The 25820-nt window shown below is 45.1% G+C and overlaps 1 protein-coding gene across 1 annotated transcript in view; it reads right to left on the reverse strand.

The window, feature by feature from the left end:
- Nucleotides 1-25820, reverse strand: part of NBAS (NBAS subunit of NRZ tethering complex) — a 159866-nt gene that overhangs the window by 38294 nt on the left and 95752 nt on the right. Inside the window, exons 34-42 of the mRNA XM_081157251.1 lie at nt 24365-24522; nt 23584-23649; nt 16135-16302; nt 15534-15641; nt 15088-15211; nt 10431-10507; nt 9963-10100; nt 4729-4958; nt 2525-2635 (exon numbers count right to left, since the gene is read on the reverse strand). Of these exons, the coding sequence (XP_081013377.1) occupies nt 2525-2635; nt 4729-4958; nt 9963-10100; nt 10431-10507; nt 15088-15211; nt 15534-15641; nt 16135-16302; nt 23584-23649; nt 24365-24522 (1180 nt within the window). The remainder of the gene's footprint in view (nt 1-2524; nt 2636-4728; nt 4959-9962; nt 10101-10430; nt 10508-15087; nt 15212-15533; nt 15642-16134; nt 16303-23583; nt 23650-24364; nt 24523-25820) is intronic.

Raw genomic sequence — 25820 nt, forward strand, 5'->3', positions numbered from 1 at the left:
TGCATGGAATTGCTGCCATTCTGGTAATGGCAGTAATCAGCTCTTCCGTTTTCAGGACTGACGGATTTCCTCTTGTGTACAATACACACCATAATCTTGGTTCTCTCCTCCCCTTAGGCCAAAAGAAAGATCGAAACCAAATACACAGCTCAATTACAACCACCGTGTGAGCCCCGTGGCCCGAATCTCCACACTCAACCTTCCTGCTCTAACACGGATTTTTCCTGGGCGTGAATTTTATTTATTTTCATGTTCAACGATATGATATACTTTTAATAAGCTACCTATCTTACATCCTCTCTCCGCACACTGATCATTCTCACACCAACTTCCCAGCTAAGCCAGCATCTTTGAGGCAGGAGACGGAAAAGGCCAGAATTCCAAATTCTTTACAGTGAGGGACCTACACTCAAGCCTGACTAGAGCAACAGCAACCCTCAGGCACAAATTCAACCAAAAGGAAGGAGAAGGTAAAATTACATGGAAATCAATTGGGTGGGGGTGTCTTAAAGGAACAGTAAAATAAAACCCCAAGGCAAACAACACTAATTTTCTTGTGACTCTGACTCATTAACTTCCCATTGGCATTGACTCAACAAATAAATGCTGGGTTATTTCTATTGTATTTACAAGGCTGGTTTCTAATACCTGTGCTACCAGGTTTGATTGAATCGCAAGGCAAACTACTGCCTTTTAAGTAAAGAACAGGGAGCACCAGACACCACTGGCTAAATCAACATGAGGTGTTTGTCACTCACGAGCAGTGCCGCCAGGAGGTGGTGATTTCCTGTTCTTGCGATTGCCGCGCGTCCAGGTAATCACAGTGCTATCAGGCCTGATGATAGGCACTGAACAGTCCTGCATAGTGTTTAATTGCCTGATAATTTATAATATGTTCAGAGATTTGGGGAAGCATCCTGTTTGTACAGATATGACATCCTTTTATGTAATAACATTCAATGAAAGAAAAAGATATTTAATAAAATGCCAAGATATTTATAAATGCCAACATGTATATCATAAGAAACATTTATTTGAACAGATTACTGTACCCCAAAACTGATGCAGTTCAATATTTATTGTAGATAACACTATCACCCATGTAGCAATTTCACAAATACTTAACATGAAAACATTACAATTTCACAGTGATTAATAAAATTAAAGATGCCTAGTTTTAAGCATTCTGGACTATTGGGCAGGATCTGACCCTTCAATCTGCATGCCCACTACACGCCTCTTGTATCATCCATGTGTGTGTGACTCTAAATCAATATTTCCAGCTCCCTCTTCTCCTGTGAAGTTACATCCATAAGCATCGTTGCCTTCATGACCTTTGCCCTTGGGTATTTTGATGTGTAATTTCTCACCCTCCCCTGAAGCGCTGTGTCTTTAATTGTTATACACCCCCCACTTTACCCCCCTAGCTCCCGGAGTGACGTCACCACCCCACAGGCAGACCCAGTGAAACTGGAGATGATTCCTGAGCCCTCCCTTTTCACTCATCTCCGTATCTAGTTGATGTTTATTAATCAACTTAAGTACTATCATCTATTTCACCTGCTGGACATCTCTGAAACCCAGTCTCACCTCTCCTTCTATACTCTCAAAACCCTACTCCAAGTTGTGGTCACCTGTCACCCAGTCCATCACTGTAATAGCCCCATAACTGGTTGATATAGCTCTGCCCTGGCCGCCCTAAAATCTTTCTCAACACAGTAACCAAAGTGACCTTACCAAAATGTAAATCTGATCATATTATTTCCTTTTCCTTTACCCAAATCCTTCAACAGCTTCCTATGACTCAGGAAAAAGCCCACAGCCCTGAGAAGGCTTGCATAGTCTCGCCGCGTGGTCTGGCTTCCAGGCTTTTTCTAGGTCCCATCTCGCACTGGCTCCCGCCTCTGGGGGCCTCCCCACCCTGTCCACCTGCTGAGCCCTCACAGACATGATGTTCCTTCCCGTCAAAGAGCTTTGGCACTTTCCTGCTTTGTCTCCCTAGACAATGGTTCCCTGCTCTCCTTGTTGTACGGCTAATTTCAACTCAATAGTGAGGTCTCAGCTCGACTTACTTCCTCAGCAGAGCCTCCCTAACAATGCCGAGGCCCGTTTGGGCTTTCACAGGGTGGGGCACCTCTCATAGTTTCGATCTCACATGTGCTTCCGTCGCTATTCCATGGCCATCTGTCTCCCACACACTGCAAACTCCAAGACGGCTGAGTGCCTGCTTTGCTCACTATTGTAGCCCCAGTATCTAGTGCTTAGGACAAAACAGAGTCTCAAGAAAAACTTGAGAATGAATGTTAAAGTATCTAACTCAGGACTATTATTACTGAAAAACAGAAATGAACAGGATACTACTAGAATATTGGTGCATCACAGGTCAACAGAGAGAGTGTACAGAAGTGCTGGTCTACTACAGCTGAAAAGTAAGCGAAATTATACTTTACAACTCCATGATTCTTCTAGAACAGACTGAGCAGACAGACATGGACGTAAGCTTACATGTGAATCACATGCTTACCCACTATCGCTGAACAAGAACTCCAGGTGGGTCATAAAGACTTCCCAGCGGGAAACACTGTAACGCTGCGCCAGGGAAAGAGCGATGCTGTAGACGTCTTCCTCAAGGGTTCTTCGAGAGTGTCCGCCAGCCACAGGGAGGGGAGAGAGAAACACGTTACCTTAATCGGCATAGAATTGTCCACTGGGACTGCTCTCCAGCCGAGAGGATGCAGCCAGCACAGTCCTTAGTGAGATGCTCCATGTAACTCAGGGAAAGTACTCTCTAGAATCTTACTGCCCCTTTCTCCCTGCGGTGCATCACAACTGACCCAGGTACTGTCTACACCAGTGGTTCCCAACCGAGGGAAATTTGTCCTTCGGGGGATATCTGACAATGTCTACAGACATTTTTGATGGACACAGTGGGGGAAGAGGAGGAGAATGCTACTGGCATTCAGTGGGGAGAGGTCAGGGATGCTGCTGATGAAACAGCCCTCCCGCAATCACGATTTATCCAGACCAAAGTGTGTGGAGGTCGCAAAAATTCTGGTCTAGACCCTACAGCCTACAGTCAAAAAACAGTGCAAATGAAATGTATTCCTGCCTTAGGGGTAGGTGTTTGAGAAAGCACAGCCATTCAACAAATTTTTATGTTTTCCACACTGTTCCAGGCAGTTAGCGGCTTAAGGACATACAAACAAACGAGTTTTCCTGAGGAACGCGTGGCCTGGTGGAGGATGTGAAATGTGGACCAGCACTTAAATGCTAAAGGACTGGAAACACTGTGAGAAGAGACAAGAGCGGCCACCTTGACCTGAAGACTGAACACACAGTAACTAAGCAGATGGTAGAGGGAGAGGGGACAGGCGAGTTCTAACGGGCAGCAGAATGGGGGAGGGGGTGTCACAACTAGGAATGCACAGGGTCCTTGGGGGAAGAGGGACCCGCACCTCCTCCTAGGAGCAATGGCGAGGCCATGGAAGGTATACACCAGGAAAGGTGTCACAAGCTTGGAGAGCCTACAGCTTGTAAGGAATTCTGACTCAGAGCACCCACACTGAGGCCATCTGCGAAAGACCGGTGCAGGACGTCTGCGTCCCAGCAGCAGAGAGGCAGGGAGGAATTCTCGGTGGAAAGACTGGTGGACAAAGCCACATAAGCAGGGATGAACTGCTGGCCCAGGAAACCCATGGACATTTGACACAAGCTATCCAAAGGTGGCTGTGTGTTTCTCTGAGCAATAGATCATGGAGAAGATTCTATGAGACATTTATCGAAAGCATCTGTTTGTTCTCTAGGACATACCTCAAATAGCATGTGCTAGCTGGATTCGTGGAATAGAAAAAGGGACGTGACCCTAGCTAGATGGAACCGATGACGTGAGGCAGGCCTTGTCTCACACGCTCTTATTCTGCGTACCAGCCCTTTCCTAAGAAACCACAGGCACTGCACCGAGGGGTACAAAATGCGCAAAGGGAAAGCTCTCTCGACTTGAGAACAGGGCGTCCATATCCAACCTCTGGCTGTATGACCCTGAACTGCTCTTTAAAGCTCTCAGAGTCCCAGAGTCCTCTCCGGAATAGGAGCAGGTTGGGTGACATGATCTCTGGGGTCCCTTTCAAACTGAACATTAACCAACTCTGTGGAATTATGAACCACTGGGAGGACAGAGGGGAAAAACTATGCCACATCTTTTTCCTGACTGAGCCCCACGGGTCATTCCCACTATCTTTCTTCGTTCTCGCCACTCCGTGAATTAGAGAATGTGGAGTCTTCCTGTAGGGAAGGTGTCAGGTTAATGTAGAATTATTACAGGGCCTCAAGGCTGCCTTGCCGCTTTCTCAAAGGTTTAAATAACAACAGTGAAAAATGCCAGACACCACTACCAAGCCAAGACTATCTTGGTCACTTTAAAATAACATCGGGAGAGAGGAACAGACACTAAACATAGGTACAATTTAACTCAGCTTCAGAGCCTCAGAGCCTAGAGGGAACCGTATTGCTGGTTTGATTGCTGGTCAGGGCACATACCCAAGCTGAGAGCTCGACCCCGGGTAGAGGGCGTGCAAGAGGCAGCAACCACATCAATGTTTCCCTCTCTCCCCCTCTCCCTTCCTCTCCCTCTAAAAATAAAAATGAATCTTTAAAAAACAGAGCCCTGCTAATTCAACTTGCTCTGTCACATTCAAATTCATCCCTTTCTGAGACAAAAGTGTCCCTTACTCTGCCAGACCGAGGATCGTCTCCCTCTTATACTGGTCGTCCGCAGTGAACCGCTGCACGTCCACCCCCTTGCGCAGGCCCTGCAGGACCTGAGCCTGCGTGAAATCCAGCAGCCGCTCATTGTAGTAGTGCAGCTGCTTGGTCAGTGAGACGACGTCCTCAGGCCAGGCTTCGTGTCCGTATTGGGTCACATGCCTGGTGACCATCGTGATCAGCTCTTTTGGATCAGCCTGTGAGTATTAAAAACAAAAGTTACAGAAGACCATGTCTCCTGGGCACTGCTTGGCCCTCACACTGATGGCACTAAACTAAGGCTCACGGCTGCCTTGAGAAGACAACTGCAGAGGGGCAGAGTCTGCAAACCACAAGGACAGGACACAGGACCGAGTCTAGGAGCAGGTCTCTAGGCTCCTGCTCTGCTCTTCTTCCATCTTACAAACCCTCACTTGCATCATAAAGAATATATTCTTACCTTTTCAACTACCACAACTGGCATCAGGTTTGTTCCCTGTGACCTGATCACTGATAATAATTCACTCTAGAAGTAGTTTTCGTTCTCACTGCCCTGGACAAGTTTTCTGAGCACCTACGTGTTCTCGTAATGAAGCTGCAGCTCAGTGACCCACTAATAATGCCCAGATAGTGAGAAGAGCGCTCCCTCCAGGGAAAAGCTGGGAAAGCATCCCTCTTCCCAAATCATAAACACCCCATCTGCAGAAGGAAGCACCCACCAGTTCCCTCCCTGCTCCATTTGGGGCTCAATGGGACACTATTCTACAGCTCTTACAGCCTCTCCAACAGTGGTAAGATTATTCAAGTAGAACAGACCCAGACTCTGGCAGCTGACTGGGAAGAAAGCAAGTGATTAACTGGGCACATCTATTTACATCAAAGTGGATCCGGGTGTCGAAGCCACAGCAGCTCAGCCATGATTTTGGAATTACTCTGCAAGCCTGATGCTTGAACAACATTAACTCAGTCTCTCCCGATTTCTGGGAAACATAGTACATATTTTAATATAAGCAGATTAGGAAAAAACTCCCAACACCCTCCTGTGGGTCTCAGAAATGTACCTAATTATAGTGTGCTGCCAACACTTCCAACCTGTAAGCTGTGATTTTGAGCTGTATTTCTAAGCCTTTTGTTTTTTCCTCTCTAGTGATGACAGAGAATTTTAGAATTGTGGGTAAGAATTCCACTTCCTATTCAATTCCTTGATATAAATATACCTCCTTTTAACATTTTGTCCTAAAAAGTGGTGAATGAGGGGCATTCTGTTCATTCCTTGATGACAGGTTTCAAAGTGTCTTCAGGTTTGTAGATCATCAAGTATTTGCTAAGAGTATAGGGAGATATTCAATATTTCCATTTACTGTGTATAATACTAATGAGAAGAGACAATTCACAAAGTCTTCCAAGAAAAAGGAAAATTGGTTATGGGGAAAAAACATAGGAAGTGGTATCAAGGAACCTGGGTTACGGGTCCCTGCCTCCTGGGCTTCAGGCTTCCTGTCATTAAAACTGAAGCACACTCCTCTTTAGAGGGTCCTCATAAGGACTATTGAGACTGAACAGATGAGCACGTGGTATGTAAGTTCTTGCTTTCTACACAAATTATTTTCTTATCATTACCACTACTTTCTATCCCTTCCTCAAGGAACTTCACTATTCATGCTACTTCCAATATTCTATTTAAATTTTAATAAGAATTCTATACCTGAGCTTATCACAGTTCCTCTAAAAATATTCCAAAGCATGCCCTACTCACCCTAACACTGTATCTCATAAATATGCACTTTCACCCCCACAGGTGAACAGCATCAAAGTCTCTAAAGCACTCCCAGGTGAATTTCCTCTGACCCTCCCACCAACCTCATGGTGCACACAGGGGACCCGTGCCTCCTTCACAGATGCTGATCCACGCTCAGGCATCGCTGCTGTACTCCTGCAGGGAGGAAGAAGCGAACCTCCTGGCTTCTCACCTAACACCACTGCTTCTTGTGCGGAGCGCCTTCAAACCTCTCTCCCTGTTTTCCCACCAAATGCAGCGGCATCATCGTGGGTGTGAAAGCTATTAGCCTCTGAGAAGATTTTGAAGGCCTTTACAGGTAGCTCCCAAACCTTCCATATTCAGTATTCTAAGGGAGACTGCAAAGCATCACGGGCTGCAAAACCTAATTACATGGAAAGGCATCCAAATTTAAAAATGAAAGTGTGTTAAGTTAAATTATTCTATTACTTTTCCAAAACTTGGCAATGCAGTTCTTCGCGGGGAGTTGGAGGTTGAATAAAATACAGTTTCTTTAAAGAATATGGTCAAGTCTCCGTAACAACAAAGGGTTCATAAATATTCATTACAGCAGAATGGTCCATGATTTCATAGACTGCTCACTAGTTAGAGGTAATAAATCTAGTCTGGTTTAATCGTCTCCTTTCTGGGTAATATTGCGGGGAAGTTTTAAACAGGTGGTGTGCTTCCCTCCAGGGTTCTTATTTGCTCGAGATAATTTTGTACTCAGTATTTTCAATTAAGTAGCTTAAAAAAACACATTTTAGAAATAGTCTGCCATAAGCTCTGCATCTCATCCCTGCTGGGTTTGCTTCTCTAGAATACAAACCAAAGGATAGGCTTCCATTTTTAACTGACTTTATCTTCTGAAACTTTTTCAAAAGAATGCTAGAAAAATCACACTTGGAGATGCATTTACAGTAACTACAAAGGTAATATGTTAGTGAAAAAACAGTACAGAACAATGTGTGTACAACATTTATATAAAAAAATTGTCATATATATATTTTTATTTATTTTTATATATCTCAAATATTTCTGGAAGAATACAAAAGGGAAACACTGACTTTTTACTGTATACTATTTGCACCACTTGAATTTTTTGGCGGTATTATCTGTTGAATATAAAAACAAGTTACCCAGCCCTGGCCATGGGCTCAGCTGGCTGGGCATCATCCCATGCCCCAGGAGGTCACCAGTTTGATTCCCGGTCGAGGACACGTGCCTGGGTTGAGGGCTCAATCCCTAGTGGGGGTGTGCAGGAGGCAGGCAACAGATGTTTCACTCTCTCATTGATGTTTCCCTCTCTCCCTCTCTCTCTCTAAAAATCAATAAACTATTCTTAACAAATAACAACAAAACAAGTTGACTAGGACAAGTACTGGATGGAAGAAACTTTCTCTCCAACTGACCACCTGCCAATCTTCCTCCTCCATCATTAAAAAGAAAGGTGGAGGCGGCATGGGCTTCGCCAAAGGTCACCAGGGGAGCCCCCGAAGTCCAGGGGCCTGAGCTGGGCTCAGGATGCTGCATCCCATCAAGAAGCACGGGCCTTTTATTAGAAATAACTCAACCAATTATATCAGTACTTCTATTCAAACCTAGTAATCTACCTAAATTACCGTTCCTGTAGCACAGCACCATGGGGGTGGAACGAGGGGGAAAAGGCTGTGGAAACAGAATCAAGCTGGGCTGACAGCTGAGTGCCAGCGATGCTGCACGGAGCACTATTATGTGGAGGCAACAAATTGAAACCACTTTGATTTCAATTTCCATGATGATCCATCAGGACTTTGTCACATTTAATTCCAAACTCAGCAGTGCTGTTTTATGTGTAGGAAGATGCTGAAAAGACCCAAATAATGAGCCATTAGGTAGTCAATGGAAAACGCAGATGTACCTAAACACCCAGTTACTGTGCCCTCTGGATTCCTCCAGACCCACGAGCCAGCCCTCCAAACTGCATGACTGGAGCCTGAAGGCCGTCCTCAGGCCCAACTGCTGAAACGACTCCTGAACTTCTGTACATACCCGCAAAGGCCGCGGGGGACTACAGGGGGTAAGGTCCTGGGGAGCAGAGAGACAGGACTCCTGCCTTGGGGAAGAGCACGTGGAGAGAAGACAATCACAGTGTCCTAGGAGAACTGCTCCAAAGGGGTTTGTCTAAGAGCAGCAAAGGGGAGGAGGAGTCCAGTGTCTACTGGGAGGCAGAGGAGGCTGCAAACAGGAGGCTCCTCTGAGCCCAAACTCACCTAAATCTATAACACAATAGGTCTATTTCTTATTTCACATAAAATCATACCTGAGCTATAAAAACAGAACAAGGGAAAATTACTAGGGTATGGAATAAAGTAACTGTGCAAAGCATCAGTAGCTATAAAAAAAAATAAACACAAAATTCCCCAAATAAAGTAACATCTTATATCAAGAGGCTAAAAAGAAGAAAGCATTCCTGTTTCTCCGCCAAACATCATCACAATAAAACTGTCTGAGAGCAGTGCACACCTATCAGTGAGGACAGTGCCTGGAAGATTAGCCTGCACCGAGGATGCTCCCTGACACTTCTCCCCTTTTAAATAAACTGATGGACCAGAGCACAAGTTTGCCAGGAATGAAAGGTTTTCGCCCACTTATTAGACACGTCTTGCACAGCTGAGGCAGGCAGATCACTCATACATGTGAAATTATTTTTGACCCTATGCTTTGGGCCACGGGGAAGAAAATCCTGCCTCAATAGAATGTGAAGGTTGGATCTGTGCACACAGTGGATTTGAAAGTCTGACCTACTTGCTTCTCTACTCCTAATGTGGTAATTCTCTTTAAATGACGCAATACACAAAGTAGATAATTTTCCAGGGCTGATAACTGACAAACTAGCGCATGAAGTAAAACCTGAGGCTCTGATCTCGCAGGGCGTCTGCACTCTCCTGTGTCCACAGGAGATGAAGGTGCTTCGCTCAGAAATGAACAGGAGCTGCATAAACATTGTCCGGAGCTCGGAGGCAAGTAGGCAGAATATGTTTCAACATCTCATCTGTACAACTGCTACTCTCACATTTATGGCCTAACAATAAAGAAGAAGTGCCACCTGCCTGAACCAGACAGGGCCGCCCTCCTTTTGGGCGGTGAATTAAAACCAATCTTCAATCCGCCTCTCCTGTTACTTTAGCCTGTCCTAAGGCCTTTGTAAAATAAAGTGAATGACAGAAAAGGTAGGGGACGAATCAGCATTCACAACAAACATGAGAACCCACCTCTGCCCGATGCCTGGAAGAGCAACTGTGTCTGGAAAAGCAAGTGTGTGGGAGGAAAAGGCTGTCAGCCACTCAGAATGCATTCTGGATGCAAAGCAAGTCAGTACCTCCAAAGCGACACACACACATTTTAAATATTTTAGAACAACATTAACTCTGCTCATTAAAAGGTGGGGACCATGAGGACTCACCCTGTAGAGAGGATGGCACCTGTCCCTGAAGCAGGGGGCCAGACGGGTATAGATCTGCAGGCTGTAGTAATATGCCGCCAGCTGGAGGGACAAGGCAGAGCGCGACTGCTTCTCAAAGCACCGGTTGGCATCTAACACCTGGGAGGGGAACACAATGGATGGCATGAGCGTAGCTGAGAGGAAATCAAGATCATCCTAAACTATCTCATATCTAGTCTCACTAGAATGTGGTCCAAAGTTTCCATCACATCAACTCGATCTCATCTTCACACGTGAAAATTCAGAAGACACTGTAAAGGCAGATCCTATGTGTATAAAAGCAGATTTAAAATCAGCATTTTGGCTAACACTGTAGAACTTACTCTCTGGATAGTGACCACAGTGTCTATGTAAAATAAACAATTATAATGAACACTAGATCTTAGTTAATTCCCTTTCAGCCCTCTGTCTTGGTAAGGGTAAGCTTACCTGTGGTAAGGCCAGGAGGTAAGCAAGAGCCAGGGTCATGTCACTTGGTAAAGCATCGCTTGCTAGTTGCAAGAGAACTGAATAAAAGGGGGAAAATGGCATTATTTTACTTGAGGGTCCAGATGACATTCATAGTTACTAAGCACCATGTTTTCAGTCCTATAAGATTTCAACAGGCAATTAGCTTTGGAGGACCCTTGGAGACACTTTAGGAAAGTCTACTCAGCCCCATTTAAATACAGATCACATGACATATGCTAAAGAGTAACTTTGCTTTAACCCAGACCAATGATGCTGTTTGTTCCTTAGACAAGAGGGAATCCTGTTAGTGTGGCTGCAAAGTCTGGGTGCAGACAGATAAATGAGGATGGTTTCTTAAAGCTAATCCTGTGGTTTTAAAGGCCCAGGCCATGTTATAAAGTTATGTATCTGGACGGCAGCTAATGTGGAAGGTGGGTCCATGTAGGTATTAACGATCAATGCAACAAAACGGCCTTCTGAGTGCAAATTTATGACAAATCTTTTGATTGCTACAATAATGATAACATGGTTTTGTTCCTATCAGGAACACCCCTCTTCATCACAATCCACAAAAGAATAGCAGTCTCCTGCTTTGATTATATAGTATCGTAAAACATCCCAACCATTAACAGCTTTTCCACACACAAAAACTAAGTGTGACAACCTGTGGATGTCACAGCTTTGGTAAACGAGAGCACGCTGCCAACACCGTCTGCGCTCGTCAGCGGCCTGTGTAAACGCAGACGCGCTCCATTCGTTGGGGTCTGGGGCACAGGCAGCCCAGTGCGAGTCCTGTGTTTTAAAGAGCATGGGTTCTTCGGCCAGCACTGCTGGCAGGGAGCACTGCGAATAACCCAGAGTAAGCGATGTCTGACTTCGCAAGCAGGCCATGGAGCATTCCTCCAGGAGATCTGCCTTCCTAACTGTGCCCCCTCGGGCCAGAATTTAAGTCATTTGTGTAATCTGAGCTTAGTGTTGATAGCCGGGCAGGGGGGGTGACGGGGGGGGGGGGCAGTGTAGTAAAACGATAATTGTTGAATCTTGGTAGAAGGCACATGGGAGTTCACTGTAGAATTTTCTCATCTTTATGTGCATTTGAAAATTTTCTTAATAAAATACTGGGGGGGAGAGGAAAAAAAATCCTGTCTGGTAACTATGTCAAATGCTCAAGTTCCCTGTCAGTTACTTATTTTCCAAACAGGTTTTCCTGGAAGAGTCTCTGGACCAGTTGTACACATCTGTCCCCAGCACTCAGACAGTTGATTTTCTGGCCACACAGAGCCCATGGCTTCCTGCTGCTCTACGACTGGAAGAATCCCCAGTGCCGAGCACACCACCACCCGTATGTCCCAGGTTGGGAGGAGAGGGGCCTGTCTCCTGCCTCATCCCTAACACAGTTACGTGGGGACATCTTCTCCCCCAACTGGATCACAGCCCCTTCATTGCCACAACCAAGTGCCCAGCCCAGAGCCCCTCTAACTAATAGCTGGACAGTTACAGGAGCCAACAGGGAGTGAGGGGAGTGGCCCCACTCCACCCCTGGGCATCAGAGCTTTCTCGCAGCCCTCACTGAGACTCAAGGAGTCTTGGGAAGCAGAACTCCAACCCCGAGTACAGGAAGCTCTGTCTTTGAATCCCCAAGATATTGGAAGCAACACTGGGCAGAGTTACCAGTAAGATATGAAGTAGACTGACCCCCCAGGGTCTCACTGGGACCCCAGATGTCATGCCTACTGCAGACAGAATCATGGTGGTATCACATTACCATTAAGATATTTTTTAAAAGGCCCTCCCTACATCTATCAGCACATATGATTTAATTTGCAGGGCTGGTTCTCAGACCTTGACTGAACATGATACATTTTCTAAAACAGTTCCGCAGCCATCGTCGGGTGAAGGCTCGCGTGAGCCCCGGTGCACCAATCCTGTGCAAAACGAGCGCCTCTGGAAGGCAGTCCGTGGTCAATTTAATTCCAGGGGAAAGCTGCCCATATTATTGATTTGGAAATCATGAGCCATTAAATCATTCATTTAGCTAAATAAGTAATGATCAATTTTCTTCAGCTAGTCTTCATAAAAACCTTTTTACCAACTTTATTAAAAAAATCCTGAAAAGTCAGATCATGTTGGGAGGTGTAATTTATATTATAACCTACTTCTGAACCAAAGTCGAGAATCGCATTTTTATGATTTTTAATCTGGGTCACTTATCCTATACAACTCTTCAATTCTGCTGAGTTTCTGACAAATATTTGTACTATAAAATAGTCAGACATCTGTTTGAGACGTATTAGCATTATTGATACCAAATGTTTAGGAAAATGCTTCATAAACTACAGAGCCAAATGCAAATTAAAGGGCTGGTGATGATTTAAAATCACCTCTATCCTTTTAAAAAGTCCTTTCTTAAAATACATGGCAGGTGCTGTAAAATGCTTTTCCCATCCATTCAACATTTGAAAAAAATGTTTAATGCCTTAATGGACTTGGAATTTTTCCTTCAGTGGAATATAATGTGACTGTCAGAAAAAGCAATGGGAAGACACTCTGGGTAAGAAAGGAAACCCTGCAGTCGCTCAAGTTGCACAGACACTGAGGAGATGCGCGGTCCGGGGAGCTGGGGTCAGATTCACCAGGCACAGCCCCATCCTGCCCTGTGACTGATACACACGCGCTGTACTTCCCCTCACTGCCAAGAGACACTGATCTAGCACCTGCCACAGAGGAACCCCGTATAAACTGCTACAACAGTCCTGTGAAAGCATAAGAAACAGAAATAGATGTGGCACTCAGGGTTTGACCCCAAGTGGACGAGACCAGACAGTGATGTAAAAGATACAGGCTGCCTGCTGAGACAGACAGAGCTGGAAGAAGCACACGACAGCTGGCACACATTGGCTGGCACATGATGGCTGGGGAGAACCCGATACTGAGACTGCAGGGTCTCAGCCGTGGTTCACAGCGGAATCGCCTGAGGAACTCTAACACACGTTTGATGCATGGCCCTAACCAGGATGCTGAAATAAATGGTCTACCATGGACCTCAGGCTTCAGTATTCCTTAAAGATCCCCTAAGTGACTCTAACATGGGCCCAGGATGGGGAACAGCAGCCGCAGGCCCTGAAGACCAGGGGGAGACATCACTGGAGGGAATGAAGCTCAAGACGATAGCAAGGAAGTTAGAAGCCAGGACTGTCCAGGGAAAGGTCCAAGAGGGCCCATCACCATCACCAGCAGCAACGGCCGGTGGCAGAACATACACACTGTGACACTCATTTTACAGATAAGGGAACTGCAGTCCAGAAAAACTAATTAATAGTCTCCTGCTGGACACCCCGTACTCTTTGCAGAGCATCCATTTAAAATGTTTAACTGGGCGCGAGGGCCCCGCACCCCTCCCAAGGCTCCTCCAGCCCCATCTCTTCACTGGCTGCCCATGTGTATTCTTCTCTCCAGGAATTACAATAACTTACAAATCTCAGGAAAAAGTCCATGAGATTGGGAAAAAATAAAGACAAATTTGAAGAAAAGCAAGAAATGATAAAGAAAATTAAAAGGGGGACAGTGATGCATCTCTCTCCCTTCAGGTAACATTCAGCATCATTTCTAAGCCGTGCCATGAATCACATAACAGCTTTTTGAGGAGGAAAACCCCACAAATGTGCTCAACTGTGAGATACCCTGATTTCAGAAATGATGCATGGCAGAAAAACACACACCTCGGAACTGAAGGACAACAGTGCACTCAGCAAACGTGTAGCATTGGTCAAGGGCCCACACAGCAGGTAGGGGAGCGGTGTCTGCTTCCCCTTTTCCCAACTGCATAAAAATATTGATTGAAAAAAAGAGTTATTCAGAAATAAGTTACAGTATCAGGTTTCTGGGGAAATAGCAGTTCTATTCCCCGTATACATTTTCCCAATTTCTACTCTGCAGGGCAATGTGCTCACCCACCAGCCCTGCCCAGGGGAACTGGCAGCGAGGAACAGCCAGGCGTCTGTACGTGGGAGCTGTGAACAGGACTGCCATGTAAACTGTCCCTCCCATACTCCTCCTAACTCATGCCTGGAATTCAGGCAAGACAGCTGGAGCTGCAGCACCACGAGGCATTCACTGAGAATGGCAGAGGAGAGAGGGAAGAGAAAGAACTAGTACGGAAACTGCCCTGGGACCTCGAGAAGAACGAAGGAAGCCAAAGAGAAAAAGAGCGACTGCAAAGGGGTCTTCGGTAAACCTGAATTCATTTCATTCTTTTCAAAACTCTACATGGAAAGACTGTTGTATGCAGAAAACCCTTAAGGTGAACTGCTCATCTCTGTGCTGTAAAGCTAACACTTAGGGCATCAGCCAGCACACAGGAACGGGGGAAGAGAGGCCTGTGGAGCACATCCGCTCACCACCGGTCACGCCACGGAACTAGCACTTAAAATAGGAATTGCATCATGTGCACCCTTTAAATCCTCAACACTAGCATGTGTCTGGAGAACAGGAGGTAGTGTTTTAAATAAGCGAACAATGGTGTCAAGATAAGCTATGCGAGCTTAGTGAGAAGCCTGCCGTCTTCCCTAACGCTCGCTGCAACTCTCCTGCTGGTCACCCGACCTGGGCCACCCGGGAAGGGACGAGCCTTTCGCACCTTCTGTGGTTGGAAACACTTCCTCTCCTTCCGTTTTCGTCTCTGCCAGCTTCCCGGTTCTCAGCAACACCTCTGCAAAGCTCTCTCCTGGGATGTGCTGACAGGCGCCGTAGGCTAGCTCGGGCTAGACAGAAGAGGAGCCGTGAGCAGGCTGCCTTTTCTATGACGGTATTCTCAGAAAACACAATTGGAAGATTTCATACCTTCTGGTGACTGAATTACAACTTCTCACTTAAAAGTGTATGATTTTGTGTAAATTTTTAAATTGATTTTAATCTCATAATACCAACGTTGTAATGTAGACAAAAGAAATCACATAAAACCAACGGATGATGAAGAGCGAAGCCGAAGCAGCGCACCATCAGGGAAATGTAGTTCTCGCGTATCCTCACGCGGCCACAACAGCATGGCAGTCACATCAATGTGCTTGGGCCCACTGTCCTTACCTCTGAGATGAACGGGCTGGAGAGGACAGATGCATAAAAGGGATGGCAGCCTTGCTTCTCTAGACCTTCATTGGTCCCACTTCGATAAGCATCACCCAATTCTTTCCCCTAAACAGAACAAAGTGAAAAAACAGTAGATTAAAAGAGAGAGAGAGAGCTGGGGGGGGGGGGAGGCGGGGGGGGCTTCAGGAGTGACAATCAAAATGCACTGTGTGATCTGAAGGGAGTGTCAGAGCACCCTAGACACCCAGGAGAGGAGGAGAGGTACTACCGCTCGGAGCAGCCCTCAGCCTCACCCTGCAGGGCCTTTGATGTTCTTGGTCACTCTGACATCAATGAATACGGACAATCGGTATTACACATACAACGAGTTTTCTCTACTCCGGCCGGAACCTTCCTAAAACATCATTTCGTACAAATTGCTCCCCTGCTCAATATCCTTGAGTAGCTCTGAACCATGCAAACAGTCAACAGTATCAAGTCTAGACTAAGTAGAATAACATTTCAGTTAGGAAATGTTAACTGACATTTAGGCTGACTCTTGGCTCCAGTGGCACCGGTGTACATAAACCGCACAGTTGACTTAGAGAGGCCTGCTTACCTGGAGGGGCCGGAGGTATGTGAGAGACCTCTTCCACCACTGCCCGTCGCTGACCGCCTGCAGCACCGCCCTAGTGGTGGTCGTGGTGTTGGACAGGACTTTCATGGTGGTGGCCGTGGTCCAGTGCAGCAGGTCCGCTGAGCTGCCACCTGGAGCACTGACCTCATCCTAGGAAAAATGCAACGAGAAGAGCCGAAGTGGTGGGTTGTCATAAGAACAGAGGGCGGTGACGCAGCCCCTTAAGATGATCAGACGTGAGCCAGATAAACTAGAAAATCCCTCTCTGCTCTAACAAAATAAGGTGAGACCAAGCACTGCTGGCATACCGGTCCTCCATGAATCACTCAGAGGAAAACTGTAAAGGAAACCACACCACAGCGCATCAAACAATCCCTTTCAGAAACACTGCAGCGGTAAAAATGGTTCTTGAGGTTTTACCAACGTAATATCCCACCCGTGCGGTGCACACTCATGCTTATTTCTGTGACAAGGCATTTTAATTATTTATTACTTAGATTAAGAAATGAATTAGTCACTCAAGCAATGCTGAGTTCCATAACAACACAGCAGAGCAGGCATCAGAACACCACTGACGCGAAAGTAAACTACAGATCACGTACGCTGACCATGCTGCCTGCAGGCGGTCAGCCTCTGGGCGTCTCCTCGCATCCCGACCGGGTCTGGCCACTCACTCCCTGCAGGGTTCCTATGCTCCAGAAAGTGCTCTCTCTCACACAGGCGCTGATGTTTCTATTTACTTCAGGCCTTTTGTTCCTCTGCACTTAAAATTACTACACTCTCACTAAAGATGGTCTGAGAGGTTCAAGAATAGGGGAAAACGCATACTGCATTCACAGTTCAAATCCAGGCTCAGAAAGCTTTCGGTAAAAAACTTTCACTGAAGTATTATATTCAAAAAACGTGCACATACCAGGGTACAATTTGATCCATTTTGACACACCTGTGGAGCCAGCACTGCGACTGAGAAACAGCTCAGAACCCCAGATCCCTCTCCTGCGCTCACTTCCGCACATCACCAATGCCAGGATAAAACCATCCTGACTTCTAGCAGCATAATTTACTTTTGCCTATTTTTATACTTTATAGGAATGGAATTCTGTCTCTTTTGTGTGTGACTTCTTTCAACAAAATCACTCATATTCTTGCAAGTAGAGCACCACTGCCTGACCATGGTTAGTGTGATGCACGGCACTGCTAATGTAACAGAGAACAACGTGGCGTGAACATATCAGAGCCCGTGTATCCTCTCTATTGACGAGCACTTGGCTACTCTCCAGTTTGGAGCTAATACCTACAGTGCTGCCCTGAGTATGCTAGTAATTATCTTTCAGTGAACATCCACATTTCTGGGTATATACTTAGTAGTGGAAAGGCTATGACATAGAGTATGCCTATGTCCAGGCTTAGTAAACAATGAAAAGATTTTCTAGAATGGTCATACCAACTTGTGTTCTAACCAGCAATTACAAAGCCCTGGCTTCTCCATGTCAGTGCCAATACGTGGGATCCCATGCCTTCTTCCTCTCAGCAGCAGGTGACTCTCCTTCTGGTTTTAACTGGAATCTCTCCAGCGGCACCTTTTCACGCACTCACTGGCTGTCTGAGTCTCCTCTCTGTGAAATGTCTGCTCCTGTATTTTGTCCATTCTCACTGGTGGTCGATCTTTCTTACTTACTTGTTAGAGTTCCTCACATATTCTGGATACACATCTCTTATTAGATACATGAATTGTGAATATTTTCTGTTACTCTGCAGGTTATCTTTCCACTGTCTTAATAGTGTCTTCTGATTAATAGTTCTTAAATTCTAAGCTATCAGCTTTGTGACTTTATGATTAGTATTTACGTATATTTTAAAAATCTTTGCTTATTCCAAGGTCACAAAGATGTTTTTCTATACTTTCCCTGACATGTAATATTTTTGCTGTAAGTCTCCTCTGCACTCATAGCATCGGAGGCGTCATGCAATGCACTCACCATAATATATTAATACTATGAGTGGTTTCTGTTTTCCTGTTTGCCTTCCCAACCAGACAACAGCTATTTGAGGGCAGAGACAATGACTGTTCATTACTGTACCCTCAGCGTGTATAACCGTCCCTGATGTGTCTTTGTATCTACAGACATATGTAAGAAGCTGGGAGTCACCACTATCTAAATGTTTGAAGACACATTTTCTAAAGCCGAGTACATTCATGTTTACAGTAGCTAAATGTTATTCAAACAGGATTTCATGTCACACTTTGGATTCCCATCCATCTTCAGAACCTTTTTAATTGAGAGGGTGTGCTGAGAGATTCGAGTGTCACCAACTAATCCAAGTGTAGAGCCAAAAATATAGACACGGTAGGATATGGGCCACTTAAAGAGAATGCAGGAAAATTCAATCTATCAAAAAAATATCAAAACACGCAGGCTGTGAAACAATTATTTCATTTCATGAAATGAGCCTAAACTTCACACACGGAGGGACTAATTCAAGAAAGGAACTTTAAACATAGGAAACTTCAGGTTTGCTCCAAAAAGATAAGTGAAATCCACACGTGCGGGAATGTGCGTGATAAAGGGTTTTCTGTGAGAGGTCCCCTAATGAGAACTGACAAAGAGAAAGTGAAATAAAACGCTCATTTGGACCACAGAGGAGATTTAATTTGGGGGCAGTCTACCAAGATTATAGTGTAACCAGAGGCATTATGAGGAAAATAGTTCTCTTTCAACTTCATGTACTAAAGAAAGGGAAAGGAGGTTAGGAAAATCCTGCAACGACTGCTGCTGGCACACTTTATTCATAGCTGCCTGCTGCTAATTAATTTAGAGTGTACAGCAGCAGAAACCGATTAATCCCCAAAACCAAATCAACAACTCCCAGCATAAAATTCAACATGAAATCCCATTAATGTCAAGTGTGGCACAGAGCTCACAGGTTGACTGACTAAGCCCTAATCTATTTCTGAAACCCTACAAGAGACACCTTTACCAAATGGGTGCGTGCCCACAGGAACAAGGGTAGTTCCACGTGACAAGCTTGGCTCACAGAAACGATTCTTGTTGAACAATCACTAGAGTGAATAATCTAAGGGTTGCTCTCTCTGGTGTCTGGTAACGTCAGGGTTAATTTCTGAGCAAGCTGCCTGCCTGCCATCACTGAGCTGGTGGTACACGTCCAGGCAGGATGACAGAGCTCAAAAGGAGCTCCGCCACTACCTGTCTACTCCAGCCTATCTTTGAGCAATCCACATGCACCTCACACTTCAAATTTCACCCTGGACTCACAGTATTTCACCATGAACTCACAGAATTAAGAATGCAATCCTTGTTACCAGCAATGCCACTTTTAGAAGCATTTGTCTGAAGGAGCAGAGGAAAAATCCCCCAGACTAAGTCACTCTGAGTCTGATTCTGCTTCAGTTCATCCGCTAACCACAGGCCGGGCTCCATTTCAGATGGTCCCCCTCCAGGAGTCACAGACCCTACACATTCTAATGAAGCCTGTCAGTCCTTTCCCCAGAAAACTGCACACGCATGTGCTCACATATGAACACGCAAAGTCACAAATACATACACACCAAAACAGTCACACTATTTAGGTGCTTTAGGAACCAAAACCTTCTTGGATGGCCTAGAATTCCTAGGCCCAATTTCTTTTACTTTCCCAAACCTCCCCTATTCACCTCAAAAGGTTTATGAACAATTGGCTTTATGAAACCAAAGTCCTTCTAGGAGAAGCGTGCATTTCTTTCCCTGTATCTCTGAGATATAAATACCTGGTCTTCTTCAAGAACTCTTAGCTGAGCCATCTTTTAAAGTGCAGGTTTCTGGGACATCGCAGCTAACGTGCTAACGTGCTAACATACCGACAAAACAAGGTTACGGAACTCATATTCCTGACATGCGTACAAAGTTTAGACCCAGTGCTAGGCAACAGGGTTACCATGACGATTAAGATATGTTCCCTTCTCTTAAGGAACACATAGTACAAAAGGAAACAAAAGCAAATAATGTGATTATTTCACCAATGAACTGAGAACTTCTCAAATTGGACCCCATTCAAATACTCCTCCCCACGTAATAACAGAATTTATCCCCACCCATCACATCCACATCTTACCTTCATTTATTTTACTCACTGATTCTTCAACAGGTATCTGTGACATCAAACATACAATGACAAACACTGTTCTAGATGCTGAAAACCGAGCAGTGAAAAAAGCATGGATCCTGCCACAGACAGGTTACATTCCAAGAAAAGATGCGCAGAAAATAAACAGAAAGTGTGTCAGAGAAGTATATCAGAGAGATGACAGAGTCAGGAGAAAAGTGAAGTGACACATGGCTGGGGACCATAACTGTGCACATGGAAACCTGGAAGCGCTCAGTGGGGAGATGCATGAGAAGAGACCTGGAGGAAGTGAGAGAACAGGTCATCCAGATATTTGGGAGAACATTCCAGGTAGAACACAGAGGCAGAAGGTATCGGGGATGCTTACAGAAGGGCAAGGAGGCCAAGATGACTGCAGTCTGCGGAGCACAGTGAATGGGGGTTGGCGGGGCAGAAAGGGGCCGGGGAGAAGAGATAATAAGAGCACACAAATAACCCAGTTACCAATGGGCAAAATATCTATGGCCACTTCACCACAGAAGGTAGAGGAGTGCCAATGAGCACACGAAAAGATGCCCGCTGTCGTTATCGTTTAGAAAATGCATCCGAAATGACAATGTGACACCACACACCTCCCTAAGCAGGACTACTCAACCAGCCCCTCAACAGCAGGTGTCGGCGAGGAAGGACGTGGAGACCCTGGAGCCGTACTGGGAAGAGGGAAACGCTGCAGCCACTCTGGAGAACAGCTGGCAGTTTCTCCAAACGCGTACCACAGGATGCAGCACTTCGCTCCCAGGGACCGAGACCAGAACCCGGAACGTTCCCAAAGACTTGTACGGCAGTGCTCCCAGCAGCATTCCTCATGATAGCTCAAAAGTGAAAACCACCGAAAAGCCATCCACTGGGGAATGGAACAGGAAGACTGCCCATGACATTGAAATACAACTGCCATTTGCTCACTTTTACGTAAACAGTATTTCTAATTGAAGCTTTTATAAATTCAAAATAGCTCTTTGCTTATAGCCCATGCCCCAGTTCTAAACATTAATTTGTCCAGTTGTATGAATCTGTAGCCACTTAACATGTTCAGAACAAGTTTTCCCACAGTGAAAATGATTTTTTAATGGGAACCTTGTATATAATCCATTTCCAGTTCTAATTAGGTTTATCTGGGGAAAACACCATTGGTAATTGATACAACAAATACCAGCTAAACAAAATGCTAATATAGTCCAAGTGGTGGAATATTGTTACATCTAAAAACCATAATAACCAACATTAGTAAGAAACTGGAAAACTGTAATTTTGGTCGTTTTCCCTAGTGCATTTTGTTCTATTTATAAGCAAACATCTTGTTCGCAGGGACGACAGTCAATGTCTTCACCCTTGTAGGCTACACTTGTACTAATGCAAATGCTACTTACGGCATAGCAATTACATCTTTATTTGCTGGGATATATAAATAAAAATCATTATTTCCACAACTCAGTAATGAAAGTCCTGAGCATTAAGCAGATCACACATAGGCAGTTCCCATTTAAGAGTTGTAATTTAATGTGGTTATTATATCTGTTAATGTGTAACCGCGGCATCTTAGAGCTGGGCTCTGTATTTTAATCTAATAATAGTGGCTATAATATTCTGAAATGTGCCTCATGAATCAAAGCCGTAATGTGTTGGTTGAATTTGGATTAGCACTTCATGAGATCTAGATGTATTACAACTGCTGAAAGAGGACAGGGGAGAAAGGAAAGCTTTTAAGGAGCTAAAAAAGAGGTGAGGGGAGATATTTTGAAAGAATTCCTTTTCCTTCCTAAGCAGAACATGTAAAGGACTGCAGGTCTCCTTTGCTTGTAAAGAGACTAATGGAGCAACACGTGCCTACTTGTGGTAACCCAGTGTGTCCTACTCCAAAGAAGCCACCTAGGGGTCAGGCCAACGCTTTCTAATTCATTGTAGAATCAGAAAATAGGAAACCCAAAATCTCAAAGGCTTTTGATGGATTTTACAAAGAAGGGTAGGGATTAGGATCGTGCTATGGAGCTGAACTCAGCAGACACTCTTAGCGATTCAATTCTATCCTAAACAGAGAAATGGTACACCCCTTACAATGGCCAAAACATAACAGGATCCTGGGCACCACACCATATATAGACTAGTTAAATAGGAAATTCCTTTGCTTTTAGGCTGAAACCTACTTTCTAATTCATTTTTACCACAGACTAATTTTATGCAGTGGGAGTTTCCCACTGAGCTTTATCAAACACTTCCCAGGCATTCCCTACAAGATAAGCTCTCCATGGACAACACACAAAGAGAAATGACATCCTTCTGGTTAGCAAACAATAGCACACACACCACGTGCCGACAACGGTGGGAGAAGGTGTGGGCACAGAGAGGGGGAGCCGTTAGAGGGCTCAAGAAAAACTCTACAAAGATGATGCTGCTTCAGATGTGGTGACCAGAGCACAGGACAAGAGGGCAGTGCAGGCAGAGGGAAAACTCCACCACCAAGGGTGTGAAGAGCCTGCTCAGAGAACAGGGTGGGCTCAGCATGACTGGAACACAGCACACGTCAGAAAGGCATGAAGATGAGGCTGAGCTGACAACCTGGGGGATGCACAGGACAAGCAGGAAAGGGTCAGAGGCTCCAAAGATGCAAAACGTGGAATAAAGATCTCACTGAAAGGGGGTCTTGGATAAATCTCACAAACACAAAATGGAACGTAACTGTTTTATATAGTGCAAAAACAGGCAAAACTGAACTATTACTGGGAGGGAGGGAGGTATTAAAATTATTTAAAACAAGAACAAAAATCCACAAAGATCTGGGGTCAGAGTGAGTTGGGGCAGTGCTGATCTCCGGGGGGACGCAGAGCTTAGAAACCAGGTGGGGAGAGGAGTGGGGGCAGTGGAAGGCTAAGCACACCATTCCTTCAACCGCATGGTGCTTTCACGGACGTTTTCTCTGTGACAAATTACTGACCTGCACATTTTCATTTTATGTATTTTTTCTATACAAATGTTATACAGGGTGGGGCAAATGTAGGTTTATAGTTGTTGGTATGGAAAATAATACAATAATTAATAAATAATAATACAAGAATAAACTGTTGGGAGGACTTGCAACTGTAAACCTACGTTTGCCCCACCCTATATTTCAAACACACACAAAGAAGTTTAAAAGACAGTCTCTACAGACATAAAGAGAAAGAAACACACACAAAGGCACGCACACACCCCGCCTCACACACCAGGTTAGGTGACTCCCATTCATTCTACTGGGGCCCAGCCTCTTTCACGGACCCTCCCCTGGCACTGACTCACCTCGGGCGGCCCTGTACTCTCCTCGCCTTCCCGGTGGATCTGGAAATTCACTCTTTGGTAAAGAATCTGAAAAGAGAGCACCATACATTATAAAGACACTGCATTCTTCACTTTGCCTCTCTCCACAGTGTGGGCTGCAAAGTTAAGGACTCTTTGGGGGAAACCATGACTGTTTCCTAATGAGTGTTTGGAGACAGAACGTGGGACTTTACGACCAGTGTCACAAGGACACAACCGTCTCAGCGGTGGGACCAGCCGTGAGCAGCCTGATGTTCGATGTGATGAATGAGTAGGACAAAGGGGAGTGGACTCCAGGATCCCTTCCTCTATTTCACACTGGCTCCCCCTTACACAGCTCCACTGTGGGTGTCAGGAGGGCCAGCACCCCCCACCCAAGCCTACTCCCCTGCCACTTCATAGGGCCTCTAAGGACGGGCCACCACAGGTTAGGATTCATAGGCCTGTGAGTGTATTTCACATGCCCATCGCTTGTATGTCTTATTCTTGACAACACTAATTCTCCCATGTGTTCAATAACTGATTTCCTAACGTTACTTTGTTTCCCTCACTTTTGCTCTATACCCTTTTTTCCGAACTATAATAAAGCAAACAGCACTGTTTTATGTCCTGGTATCTTCAAGTTCCTTTTCACATGAGTAACAAGCTATTTTTCCTCCATAAGTTACATTTCTTATTTTTTTAAATGACCACTAACCTAAGATCCACACACCTGACAGCACACCCCTCGCACAGTTGGGACACACTGGCTGGGAGCACTTACCTCTGTCTGCAGAGAGCTGCTAGCCGCCAGGAGAGGCTCAATGCTGCCGGGGGGACAGTGCGTCAGAGCAAATGCCATGAGCTCCTGACGAGTGGCCAAGTCCCGGAAACCTTCCGACTGTCCTAACTGGCTACAGACATCCCAACTTTTAGAATAACCTGCGAAATCGACAAGAAAAAACACGTTGACTTTGCAAAGAAGAACACACTCCAATCTAATGTGAGGATGTCAACGGCTTTCTGCTCAGGCCGTGGGTTACCAAAGCCAAGTCACAGTCGTCAGCAATACACAATTTTATAGAACCAGAAACACACACACAAGGGCCTATGGTAGAACAGAGATAGCACGTTGGTCTATCATCCAGAACGGTCAGAGCCACTCCAGACACATTTCTGACAAACTCTGATGAATTTCAGATCACCTGACAATGATTACAAATAATCTACCTGACGTTGAGTGAACAGCTGGATGTCTGAATTCAGAAAACGTAAGGTTTGGCCCAAGGCTGCTACACACTTGAGCTTCAGGAAGCTCCAAGTGTCACGCTTCCTTTACCACAAAGAGACAATAATGACATCTTCCTGGTTGGGCTGTTGAAAGGATTAAGTAATGCTTGTGTTTAAAGTACTTTATAAACTGCAAAGTGCTAGGAAAAAAGAGATTATTCTAGACGGCTACACAGACTCATTCGCTTTACAGAAGAGACAGAGATCCAAGGAGAGAGACAGGATACCACCACCACCCTGGCTGCTAGCAAAGATCTTCCCCACAGTTTTACACTACAAATTCTTAAAACACATAAAAACTTTTATTGTTATTCCGAGGCATTCTGGTTTGAAAGTACGGTTTTTCCCCTAAGTACAAAATCCTCAGTCTAGAATAATTTCTCTAAATATATAAAGTAAAATTTAATCCAGGTACCACCATTAACAGGAATGAATTATCACAAAGCTCTCTAAATAAACAATTTTAGAGAAATACAACGTTTTTCCAGAAAACCACAATAGCTATACTTAAATGTTTCAAAATCACTTGGCTAATATTACAGCACATGGCTCTTTTATGAAAACATTTTCCTAATGCTGAGGTTATAAACCAGTGAGTTTTTCCCCGAGGTTTAGACATTTTCACAGCTGTAGCGACAAAGACTCTCCTTGACAAAACAGTATTCAGGCTCCTCTGAGCCCTCTTCCCACTAGGCCTGCACCTCGGCCCAGCCCCTGCTAAGCCCACAAAGCCTGGTGTTAGCAAGAATCCTGATAAGTCAGTTTAGAGGGCATCTCCCACCCTTGATAAGTGATCACCCTGAACCTCTGACCACCCTGGCCTGCCTTCAGCAAGAATCCTGTAATGGCAGGTTTAACAAAAATGCCACTCCCCCTGATATCTCATCACAGCAGTTTTTCATCCACTAACCCTTCACTCTGCTCCTCAGCTATAACCCCCCAGTTGTCTT

Source organism: Miniopterus schreibersii (genome assembly GCF_964146895.1).
Source record: "Miniopterus schreibersii genome assembly, chromosome: 13".
Classification (NCBI taxonomy): Eukaryota; Metazoa; Chordata; class Mammalia; order Chiroptera; family Miniopteridae; genus Miniopterus; species Miniopterus schreibersii.